Source organism: Chelonia mydas, chromosome 2 (assembly GCF_015237465.2).
Source record: "Chelonia mydas isolate rCheMyd1 chromosome 2, rCheMyd1.pri.v2, whole genome shotgun sequence".
In the NCBI taxonomy this organism is placed as follows: Eukaryota; Metazoa; Chordata; order Testudines; family Cheloniidae; genus Chelonia; species Chelonia mydas.
Window position 1 is genome coordinate 115049868 of NC_057850.1, and position 13169 is coordinate 115063036.

At 42.6% G+C, this 13169-nt stretch overlaps 1 protein-coding gene across 5 annotated transcripts in view; it reads right to left on the minus strand.

Moving 5' to 3' along the window:
* The window catches only part of FARS2 (phenylalanyl-tRNA synthetase 2, mitochondrial), a 371424-nt gene that overhangs the window by 280516 nt on the left and 77739 nt on the right, over positions 1-13169 (minus strand). For all 5 annotated transcript variants that reach the window (XM_037893197.2, XM_037893195.2, XM_043540163.1 and 2 more), the window contains one exon: positions 8840-9472. In XM_037893197.2, coding sequence (XP_037749125.1) covers positions 8840-9472 — 633 coding nt within the window. The remainder of the gene's footprint in view (positions 1-8839; positions 9473-13169) is intronic.

The following is a 13169-nucleotide window of genomic DNA, read 5'->3' on the forward strand; positions in this document are numbered from 1 at the left end:
GCTCAGGCATTGTCAGTTTCATCTAGAACAATTTACAGACTTGGAACCTAATCCTGTAAACCCTTAATCATTTGATCAGTCCCATTGAAGACAGTGGGACTATTTGCATGACTATGGACCACTTTTGTGGTAAGAGTTTCAGGAGTCTGTTCTGTTCCTAGAAGGGAAATTGAATCTCCCATTGAAATGCAATGTTTGGGTACAATATAACGCAGTTTAGGATACAGTTCTATTTAAAATCTATCTTTTAATAAGTCATACATATGCTGAAATGGCTCCTCACTCAACTCCCATACAAACAGACTGAAATACTACATATTTGGGGGGAAAGTGAGTAGTTAAGCATGTTGTTGTTTGTATATACAAACACCCATTTCATCACTGTACTGGAAAAATATACATGAACTTAATTTTCTATGGAATTTGAAAAAAGTTTAACAGCCCCAATTGTTTTCTGTGTTAATCAGTGTGAACCTGAAAAAAATGACATGCCTTCTAAGAGAAAAGAATCACTTACTGAAAAAAAAAAAAAATTCCTTCCAACTGGTTCAGAAGAGCGCTACAAGACACATACATAACCTCATGAGTAGATGGCGGAGAGGATACTCTCCCACATTATGACCAGCAAAATAATAATAAAATCTCAAAGAAGCAGAGGTTCACAGATTTGCAAACTTAAAAACCTGTGCTATGCTTTAAACCACCTCAGCACATACCAGGTTTATGAACATTAAAAAGTTAACTGCAAAGGAACACTGAAAACCATTAACCTGAATGTGTACCAGCCAGTATGCCCTCTCTGACTAAAGGTGCACACCAGAGCAGCTAAAAGTTAACCTTGCCCTTTTATTCTAAACTGAGTCATGTCACTGGCTCCATCTCTGTTGTTACATAACAGATAACAAAACTCCAGTGGGACATGGTGCTGGCACATAGGGTCTCAGGTACATGCTGTGATTTTTCAGAATCTCTTTTGGGAACAGTCATGTAGGTGAAATAGCTGGTACTTATGATTATGCTATTTCTATGCATGTATATGCATCTTGGTATCTGAAGTTATGAATATTAGCTATGTTAACTACATGTTTGCTCCTGTGGTAACTGCCACAAGGTATTTAGCTAGCACATAAAGGGACAAGTCAAGTTGAATGGCCCATTAAGGAACACTTAGCTCACAATGGACCCTGGAAAACACCTGTCTACACTTAATGGACTTCCTGTGAATGTTCTAACTAGAATAAGGGTGGGGCGTGATAGACATGTAGCTTGCCAATATGACTCCAAACACCACCTTTCACAGTAAGAACAGATTTTCCTTTACTTGGCACAAGCTAAAAAGCTGGCCTAGAAACATATCCATTTTGCCTCTTTCCTGCTTTGGCCTCTTTCCTGCTCCAGCCTCTGGACTATGAACATATACTAATGGGCGTATTCTAACCAAGGGACTGAGGACTTTAAGGTAAGCTGGAGCCTTCATATTTCCTTGATCCTTTGTAGATGGACTTATGAGATGGATATGGTACAGAGACTGTTCTAGCCTCATTGATTGCTGATTTCTCCCTTGCAATGGACAAAGATCAGATGTCTGATGACTTTCTCACATGAGTCAGCAGCCTTTGATACCTGTGGTATCAGCAACATAGCCCTTGCTTGAGTGGTTTTGTTCTTTCCTCTCCAGATGTCAAAGCCTGTTCCCATTGCGCTCAATAACAAAATTCCTTTTGATCTCAATGGGGACAGATTTGGCCCCAAGAGATCAGAGAACGTGATTTTGATCGATTGTCTCTGGACTAATAAGCAGTTCTAATACATGTTCTGCCAGGCTGATTTTGATTGCCCTCCTGTGTATCATGTTGAGGAAAATAATAAAACAATTTGGGCTGTAGTTTTATCAAGATGTACATGGCTCACACAGTTCTATGCCTCTTTTCCATCAAACCCAGATGGTGCAGCATCTTTGCTTTCCTAGTGCCTGATGGAGAGCAATACTTAGATAAAGGTAAGCTGGCAGAAGCTTAGTTTGGACATAAGGGAGGCACTGATAGTGTGGTAAGGGAAAGTGGGGTGATTGTCCTTCCTATTCTTCTTTCATTTAAGAAGTTTTCAATTTGGGGTGCTGCTGGATTCTCAATGACACGTGGAAGTACAGGTGGCACCAGGGGCCCAAAGCATCATTTTACAACTGCATCTGTTTACCAGATGCAGTTGTCTAAAATTTTAGACAGGTAAGGGGGGTGTCAGAGGGGACGGGGAGAGCTTGGGGGCCCTGGGCTGGGCAAGAGTCACATGGAGGGTCACGTGGCGAGATCACGTGCACTCCCTTGTGTCCCTCCCATGAGTGCAGTACCGGCAAGACATGATTTCTACTTGCACCACTAACAAAACAATGACTGGAAACCTGAAAAGCAAAGTAATACAATGAACTGGCTAGTGTGTTAAATGTGTATCATTGCCTGCATGAAATCAGATCTACTCAACCCTGCATCAGAAACCTTACTTCTAAACTTAAGGGTTCATACCCAAGCTGGCCTTAATCAACAGCAGAGGAGCTGTAGCAGGACGGATGAGTCACTAAGCCAGGGTCTGGAGCAGGCTTGTATAGCCCATGATGCTGTGGCTTCATTGCTATTGGTACTCAAGCTAACTAGATCAAAGCTAACTCAAAGTGTGTCTAAATATGCTGCAATCTGGTGTCAATTGCAGTGCACACATACCTTATAAGCTAATGAAGCTTTTCCTTTAGCTTAATTTGTAAGATCTTGTGTTCTAGCAGCAGGAAGAAGTGGATTCTATCCTCAATACGGTGAGGTTCCTATTGGCCATGGTGTGTAGCAGAATGCCCTAGGGCAGTGATAGCAACCACTGGCATTCATGCTGCTTTTGTGGACTGTGGTAGAATTTATATATGCATGCCCAGACATATAATATATTTTCCCCTCATTTGTAACACCACTGCTTTTTACTCTTTTTCAAACTGACTACCCCCTGTGTATTCATCTAGGGAGTGGAGACTCTTGAGCTAGCAATTCTAAGCCAGAACCTGGAACGGTTAGTACCCTACTGAATACAATGAAATCACTGAATTATTTGTTGGAATTAGAAGTCTCATTTTATTCTTGTGATGAAGTTTGTAATAAGTGTTATGTATTACAATGAACTGCGTCAATACTCATAATGAAATTCAAGAATAAAACAAAGTATTCAAATTCTACAAGGTGAACTCTGCGCAATCTTCCTCTCCACCAGCCCTCCCACAAAATATGGACACCTACACTTTATGCTACTCTGAAAGTCTCCAACTTTCAAGAGTAGCAGAAGAAGAGAGAGAGAGAAAGAGAGAGAGAGAGAGCGCACATCTTTTCCAGGCAAGTTGGTTAGCACATCGCTATAATCATTAATGAACTGGATGTTAACATTCTGTGATAACAGATCAATCATTCTCCCGAGAAAAATGGTGAAGAAAAGAGAAAACAGGGAGAAAGTAACATTCTTATTAAAGGCTGCAATGAGGTGAATGGTAAATGGTATGGGGATTTTCTTTCTCACCCTTCCCAACATAAAAACAAAATTTAAAATGGCTCTGACACTTGGAGAGATTGTGGAGAAAGAAATGCCTTTTTCTGTATCTCATGGGAGTGTCCAAATGTGGTCAAATTTTGGATCCTCATTTCAATGTCTGTAATCATGGGGTCTAGGATCTTGTCTGACTCTGCAACTTTCAGTCATATGTCTAAGGCTTCCAATGATATAAAACTATCAATTGAAAACTCTAATGCTTATTGTTCATCTCTTGGGAGCAGTGAGATGCTCCATACCTGTCTACATGATATAGGAAAAACACACAGCTACAGTTCTATGTGCAATTCTCTATAGTAAAACAATATTTATCAGTGCCTGCTAAAGGAGCAACTTCCAGTTATGAAAAACAATGGGGAAAAGTTACCATTAATACAAAAAAAAAGGTCTTCAAATGTAACCCTGTACAAGATATCTGTGAATTTTAATTCCATTATTAAGCTCATTCAGGACAAAACCAATCTGAAAATGGGTGCTACATTTCTTAAAGGAACCATTCTTAAATTATTTTTAGCCCTTAAATTCATTAACCAATTTACTCATTCTCAGAAAAAATTCATTCTGGACTCAAAGAGTAAGTGTGGTAATTTTGAGTAGGATATGCTGTATTTTTCATACATAACTAAGGCCTGGTCTAAACTACAGAGTTAGATTGACATAAGCAAGGCAGCTTATGTTGACCTAACTATGTAAGTATCTACACTAAAATTTCGCTCTTTTTGACAGAACTGCCCCGCTATGCCAACTTAATAACTCCACCTCCATGAGAGGCGTAGAATCAATGTCAGTGTAGTTAGGTTGACGCAGTGTTAGTGTAGACACTGCATTGCTTACATCATTTGTTACGCTTTTAGAAGCCATCCCACAATGCCCCACACTGACAGTACAATCGGCACAAAAGCTCCTGGTGAGGACGTGCACCATCGACACAAGGAACAAAGCGTAGACGTGCACGAGCGATGTAATTACTGCGGTGGCTGTATGTTGATGTAAGGTAGAATGACTTAATTTTGTTGTGTAGACATGCCTTAAGTGGTTAATCAATTCTTTAAATGTTAAGCTCAACTCAACCCAACCTTGACTGTGCAACTGCAAGTGGCATTTCCATAATGGAAATATATACTTTTTACACGTGTCCCCACCCTATATGCACACATTTTATATTCATTCATATTACCTCCTCAGCTAAGCAACCCCAATCACTATTCTTCTCCAACAAGCAAACCCTTTCACATATTGGCATCCCTTTTAATAATCTATTACTCATATCAATATATTACTTATCAATGGCACTTAAACTTACACACTGCATGCTTTGCCAGTGAAATATATAAACTCAGGAATCTCAGACATTTGCTTAAGACTCGCTGACTGGCATTTTTGCTCTCTGCTGAGCTTCCTCTATAAGCATCACAACAAGCTTGTATCAGTGTCAACTGTACAGAGCTATCCTTAACATAGCTTTGAGCCAAGACCATGCATAGAAAATTTCAGTGCAAAAGGAATTTTTCTGAGTAAGTTAGAAGCAACTGAAAAAAGGTGATGGTTAGAACAGAAAATGCATTTCAGTTTCAGCTGTAACAATTACTGCCTTAAATTACTGACATGTTGAGCGTGTGAATGCAACAAAGCGGTTGGTAAAAAGATGTTCACAACGTGGGTTTGGCCTGGATGAATTCAATTATGTAGGTCATAAGTAAAGCTGGTTGCTCTTCTTTCTTATTTTTTTAATTTCTGAAGACCATCTCATTTTGCTAGTTTTCAAATAAGATTTTTTTTCTTCATTTTTCAAAATTTCGTGTGGATTTTTTATTGTATTTTTCAATTTTAAAAAAAAATCTGTTCAAAAAATTTTGTCAGTTCTGAAAAACTCTACCATGTGACTAGGCTGACTAATCAAGATTGGAAATACAAAAACAAAACAAAACAAAAAAAAACCCCCACACCCTGAAATTGAAAACCATAAACCAAAAAAGAAGGTTTGAAGTAAAAGATTTTCATGATTTTTTTAAACAAAAAAAATTGTTTTTGTTTAAAAAGAAGTATTTACTAAAATTCTAGTTGTAAGTGAGTTATTATACAGGTCATTCGAAGACAGTTTTGATAAAAATCTTTATACCATGCCAAGCTAGCATGTGTATGTCACATATTTTACAGAAACAATTATATTAGAAAGGTTTCAGAGTAACAGCCGTGTTAGTCTGTATTCGCAAAAAGAAAAGGAGTACTTGTGGCACCTTAGAGACTAACCAATTTATTTGAGCATAAGCTTTCGTGAGCTACAGCTCACTTCATCGGATGCATACTGTGGAAAATAAGGAAGATGTTTTTATACACACAAACCATGAAAAAATGGGTGTTTATCACTACAAAAGGTTTTCTCTCCCCCCACTCTACTCTCCTGCTGGTAATAGCTTATCTAAAATCATCACTCTCCTTACAATGTGTATGATAATCAAGGTGGGCCATTTCCAGCACAAATCCAGGTTTTCTCCCTCCCTGCCCCCGCAACAAACCCACTCTCCTGTTGGTACATACCAATCCACAGAGACCTCCCTACCAACACTACAAAAAGAAGGATTCTAGGTGGACTCCTCCTGAAGGTTGAGACAGCAGACTGGACTTCTATACAGAGTGCTTCCGCCGACGTGCACGGGCTGAAATTGTGGAAAAGCAGCATCACTTGCCCCACAACCTCAGCCTTGCAGAACACAATGCCATCCACAGCCTCAGAAACAACTCTGACATCATAATCAAAAAGGCTGACAAAGGATCATGAATAGGTCGGAATATGAACAAGAGGCTGCTCGGCAGCTCTCCAACACCACTTTCTACAAGCCGTTACCTTCTGATCCCACTGAGAGTTACCAAAAGAAACTACAGCATTTGCTCAAGAAACTCCCTGAAAAAGCACAAGATCAAATCCGCAGAGACACACCCCTGGAACCCCGACCTGGGATATTCTATCTGCTACCCAAGATCCATAAACCTGGAAATCCTGGGCGCCCCATCATCTCAGGCATTGGCACCCTGACAGCAGGATTGTCTGGCTATGTAGACTCCCTCCTCAGGCCCTACGCTACCAGCACTCCCAGCTACCTTTGAGACACCACTGACTTCCTGAGGAAACTACAGTCCATCGGTGATCTTCCTGATGACCTTCCTGATGACCATCCTGGCCACTATGGATGCAGAAGCCCTCTACACCAACATTCCACACAAAGATGGACTACAAGCCGTCATGAACACTATCTCCGATAATGTCACAGCTAACCTGGTGGCTGAACTTTGTGACTTTGTCCTTACCCACAACTATTTTACATTTGGGGACAATGTATACCTTCAAATCAGCGGCACCACTATGGGTACCCGCATAGCCCCACAGTATGCCAACATTTTTATGGCTGACTTAGAACAACGCTTCCTCAGCTCTCGTCCCCTAACGCCCCTACTCTACTGCGCTATATTGATGACATCATCATCATCTTCATCATCTGGACCCATGGAAAAGAAGCACTTGAGGAATTTCACCATGATTTCAACAATTTCCATCCCACCATCAACCTCAACGTGGTCCAGTCCACACAAGAGATCCACTTCCTGGACACTACGGTGCTAATAAACGATGGTCACATAAACACCACCCTATACCGGAAACCTACTGACCGCTATTCCTACCTACATGCCTCCAGCTTTCACCCTGACCACACCACACGATCCATTGTCTACAGCCAAGCTCTACGATACGACCGCATTTCCTCCAACCCCTCAGACAGAGACAAACACCTACAAGATCTCTATCAAGCATTCTTACAACTACAATACCCACCTGTGGAAGTGAAGAAACAGATTGATAGAGCCAGAAGAGTTCCCAGAAGTCACCTACTACAGGACAGGCCTAACAAAGAAAATAACAGAAAGCCACTAGCCGTCACCTTCAGCCCCCAACTAAAACCCCTCCAACGCATTATCAAGGATCTACAACCTATCCTGAAGGATGACCCAACACTCTCACAAATCTTGGGAGACAGGCCAGTCCTTGCCTACAGACAGCCCCCCAACCTGAAGCGAATACTCGCCAGCAACCACACACCACACAACAGAACCACTAACCCAGGAACCTGTCCTTGCAACAAAGCCCGTTGCCAACTGTGCCCACATATCTATTCAGGGGACACCATCACAGGGCCTAATAACATCAGCCAAACTATCAAAGGCTCGTTCACCTGCACATCCACCAATGTGATATATGCCATCATCTGCCAGCAATGCCCCTCTGCCATGTACATTGGTCAAACTGGACAGTCTCTACGTAAAAGAATAAATGGACACAAATCAGATGTCAAGAATTATAACATTCAAAAACCAGTCGGAGAACACTTCAATCTCTCTGGTCACTCGATTTCTGATCTCAAAGTGACTATCCTTCAACAAAAAAACTTCAAAAACAGACTCCAACGAGAGACTGCTGAATTGGAATTAATTTGCAAATTGGATACAATTAACTTAGGCTTGAATAGAGACTGGGAATGGTTGAGTCATTATAAAAAGTAACCTATTTCCCCTTGTTTATTCCTTCCTCCCCTCCCCCCCCCACACTGTTCCTCAGACGTTCTTGTTAAACCCTGGATTTGTGCTGGAAATGGCCCACCTTGATTATCATACACATTGTAAGGAGAGTAATCACTTTAGATAAGCTATTACCAACAGGAGAGTAGGGTGGGGGGAGAGAAAACCTTTTGTAGTGATAAACAACCATTTTTTCATGGTTTGTGTGTATAAAAACATCTTCTGTATTTTCCACAGTATGCATCCGATGAAGTGAGCTGTAGGTCACGAAAACTTATGCTCAAATAAATTGGTTTGTCTCTAAGGTGCCACAAGTACTCCTTTTCTTTTTATATTTAGAAATGTTCTTTAAAACATCTGTCGATTTTGGGTTGGTTTTTTTTTAACCTCCTCACCAGTAAAACAAGATTCTCTTTGGCACACAAAGGAAAACTGAACAGCCTTGGAGGAAAATATTATAAATAATACATTTTAGAAGTCTCTACAAATTACCTAAGATAGCTTTTCCATATGTCATCATGGCATGGTTTTAAGGCCCATTATTTTGCAGTCTGTGAGGGCTAGAAACTGGAAAGGTGAAATTCCTTGACAGGCTGCCCTTACAGGTAAAAGTAGAGTGCTACTAGCCAAATGGAGGGACCTGTGAAACTCCCTGCTTGTCAGAGTCATGCTAAGCATTATGAATAGTTCCTACCTCATGATTGGAGAAGAGCCGCACTCCTTCCATCTGGTGAAAGATTGGGTAGTGGCTGCTATCAATCGTATCGCGGCGGTAGACATCTCCCACAACCAGAAAGGCATCCAGCCCCGAGTGCATCAAGTCCCACTGGTGAGCCGACGTGTGTGCTCTTAGCATGTGAGTATGGTTCATGTAGTAGTTTTCCCCTTTCCTCCTGCTGGGGTGGTCTTGTGGGATAAGCAATCTGTCAAAGTTCTGCTCCACTGTAACCACCGGGGACAGATCATCATAAACAGAAAAGAGTGGGGTCCCAAAACGTCCTATATACTGCTTGTAAAAATGATCCTTTATCCGCTCTTTGATCAGCCACAAAGGATGGTACCTTTGGTTGTGCAAGTTCTTTCCCACCTTGGACAGAATTTTCTCTGTGACATTGCTGTAGTCATCTCGAGGGTACACTTTACCAAGCAGTTCCACTGTACTTGATGTGGGTGTTTTGGCAGCAAAACTTGAAGTTACAGTCCTGGACCAGGCATGCCCAAAACTGGTGATTCTTCCTATCTGGACTCCCTGTGACAAAACAGTTTTGGAATAACGAACTACTCTCATGAAATTCCAAGATGCTGCCATCATAATACCTCCAAGGCTCTAGAAAGAAGGCAAAAAAATTAATAGTCAAGATTTGCTGTAGGTATTGCAAACAGTCTAACGATAATAAAAATGAAAAGCCAAACATCAATTCATTAAATAAGACAGAAGTCCAGTGTTGTGTCCACTACCTTACAGAAAAATTTTATGACCCAATTCCAGCTAGACTATCTTCTCCAACCACCAACTCTGCCCTTCTATTAATGATTTGGGGCCCGATTCTGTCCCCATTAAAGATGATGGGAATCTTTACAGTACCTTAAATAAAAGCAGCATAGGCCTTTTATTAATTATTCTTTATATTCAGTTTAACCCCCCTCCCCCCAATAACTCAACATATTATACAGGAGAAATTGTGGTAAGTGTTAACATGTTTGTCAATAAGATATTCATTTATAATAATATTCCACGTGCTAACATATTGTTGTACATTCTCAAAACAAACTATAGGATTAAATAGCAGCAGCACAACAAAAGAGAAGCAAATGTAATATTTTGCATTGTTTACAACAAAATTTTGTCCCCCATAAGGAGTCTAGAGATGAAACCTAGGTCATTTCACAGCATAACATACAAACATAACATATGCATTACAAACTATACATTTGTAGATATTTTTTCTATTTAACAGAAAACAAAAAAAGTCAGTCTGACCTTCCAAACTACGCAACTGTGTGAAGTCAGACAGCCACTCACAATACATATAAATCAACATATTAAATTCACAATGGAACACTGTATGAGGTTCTTTATACAGATTCTACATGGACAGAATTGGTCTTAGCATTTTGAGGAAAACCTGCAAAACAAATTTCCAAACCCACTCTAATGAAAATTACTCTTGTCCATGCTGATTATACCACTACACAGAGAGTAGGCCTTAGGATTTTGGGGAAGGTCAGTGAAATGGAAGATTTTGCTAGGGATGGGGAGTTTGGTGGTTGTGTCAGATACAAATGACCATCTCTATAAAAGAGGTACCATTGTCTATCCCCCAGTTTCTCTGGCTGCAGTAGCAGAGCCTTATTGTGCTGGGTTCAAACATAACTGCTGTACGCTGAAGTGTTTAAAGAGATAATTCCTGAACAAGAAAGGATTCTGAGGGCTGTAAGGCCTCCAGAAACTGTAAGATTCTGTGCTCATTCACGGAAATGTTAGCACTTATATACCATTAGTAGTGCTTTACAAACATCACAAGACTCCTGTGAAGTAGGTAAATACCACTGTCTCTATTGTAAGAAGTGGGACACAAAGGTATTATTGTTAAGTGACTTGTGTAAGGGCACAAAAGGAGTCTGTGTCAGAGACAGTATTCAAGTCTAAGGGTATGTCTACACTACAAAATTAGGTCGAATTTATAGAAGTCGGTTTTTTAGAAATCGGTTTTATATATTCGAGTGTGTGTGTCCCCACAGAAAATGCTCTAAGTGCATTAAGTGCATTAACTCGGCGGAGTGCTTCCACAGTACCGAGGCTAGAGTCGACTTCCGGAGCGTTGCACTGAGGGTAGCTATCCCACAGATCCCGCAGTCTCCGCTGCCCATTGGAATTCTGGGTTGAGATCCCAATGCCTGATGGGGCTAAAACATTGTCGCGGGTGGTTCTGGGTACATATCGTCAGGCCCCCGTTCCCTCCCTCCCTCCGTGAAAGCAAGGGCAGACAATCGTTTCGCGGCTTTTTTCCTGAGTTACCTGTGCAGACGCTATACCACAGCAAGCATGGAGCCCGCTCAGGTAACCGTCACCGTATGTCTCCTGGGTGCTGGCAGACGCGGTACAGCATTGCTACACAGCAGCAGCAACCCATTGCCTTGTGGCAGCAGACGGTGCAATAGGACTGGTAGCTGTCATCGTCATGTCCGAGGTGCTCCTGGCCACGTCGGCCAGGAGCGCCTGGGCAGACATGGGCGCAGGGACTAAATTTGGAGTGACTTGACCAGGTCATTCTCTTTAGTCCTGCAGTCCTTGAACCACCTTATGGTGAGCAGGCAGGCGATACGGATTGCTAGCAGTCCTTTTGCATCATCTTCTGCCGGGCAGCCATGAGACGTGGATGTCATGCAGTCCTTCTGCACTGTCTGCTGCCAGCCAAAGATATAAAAGATAGATGGAGTGGATCAAAACAAGAAATAGACCAGATCTGTTTGGTACTCATTTGCTCCCCCCCCCGCCCCCGTCTAGGGGACTCATTCCTCTAGGTCACACTGCAGTCACTCACAGAGAAGGTGCAGCGAGGTGAATCTAGCCATGTATCAATCAGAGGCCAGACTAACCTCCTTGCTCCAATAAGAACAATAACTTAGGTGCACCGTTTCTTATTGGAACCCTCCGTGAAGTCCTGCCTGAAATACTCCTTGATGTACAGGCACCCACTTGATTTTAGCTCCCTGAAGCCAACCCTTTAAGCCGTGTCGTCAGTCGCCCCTCCCTCCGTCAGAGCAACGGCAGACAATCGTTCCACGCCTTTTTTCTGTGCGGACGTCATACCAAGGCAAGCATGGAGGCCGCTCAGCTCGCTTTGGCAATTAGGAGCACATTAAACACCACACGCATTATCCAGCAGTATATGCAGCACCAGAACCTGGCAGAGCGATACCGGGCGAGTAGGCGACGTCAGCGTGGTCGCGTGAGTGATCAGGACTTGGACACAGATTTCTCTGAAAGCATGGGCCCTGCCAATGCATGCATCATGGTGCTAATGGGGCAGGTTCATGCTGTGGAACGCTGATTCTGGGCTCGGGAAACAAGCACAGACTGGTGGGACCGCATAGTGTTGCGGGTCTGGGACGATTCCCAGTGGCTGCGAAACTTTCGCATGCATAAGGGCACTTTCATGGAACTTTGTGACTTGCTTTCCCCTGCCCTGAAGCGCATGAATACCAAGATGAGAGCAGCCCTCACAGTTGAGAAGTGAGTGGCGATAGCCCTGTGGAAGCTTGCAACGCCAGACAGCTACCGGTCAGTTGGGAATCAATTTGGAGTGGGCAAATCTACTGTTGGGGCTGCTGTGATGCAAGTAGCCCACGCAATCAAAGATCTGCTGATATCAATTGTAGTGACCCTGGGAAATGTGCAGGTCATAGAGGATGGCTTTGCTGCAATGGGATTCCCTAACTGTGGTGGGGCCATAGACAGAACCCATATCCCTATCTTGGCACCGGAGCACTAAGCCGCCGAGTACATAAACCGCAAGGGGTACTTTTCAATAGTGCTGTAAGCTCTGGTGGATCACAAGGGACGTTTCACCAACATCAGCGTGGGATGGCCGGGAAAGGTACATGACGCTCGCATCTTCAGGAACTCTGGTCTGTTTCAAAAGCTGCAGGAAGGGACTTTATTCCCAGACCAGAAAATAACCTTTGGGGATGTTGAAATGCCTATAGTTATCCTTGGGGACCCAGCCTACCCCTTAATGCCTCATGAAGCCGTTCACAGGCAGCCTGGACAGTAGTCAGGAGCTGTTCAACTACAGGCTGAGCAAGTGCAGAATGGTGGTAGAATGTGCATTTGGACGTTTAAAAGCACGCTGGTGCAGTTTACTGACTCGCTTAGACCTCAGCGAAACCAATATTCCCACTGTTATTACTGCTTGCTGTGTGCTCCACAATATCTGTGAGAGTAAGGGGGAGACGTTTATGGCGGGGTGGGAGGTTGAGGCAAATCACCTGGCTGCTGGTTACATGCAACCAGACACCAG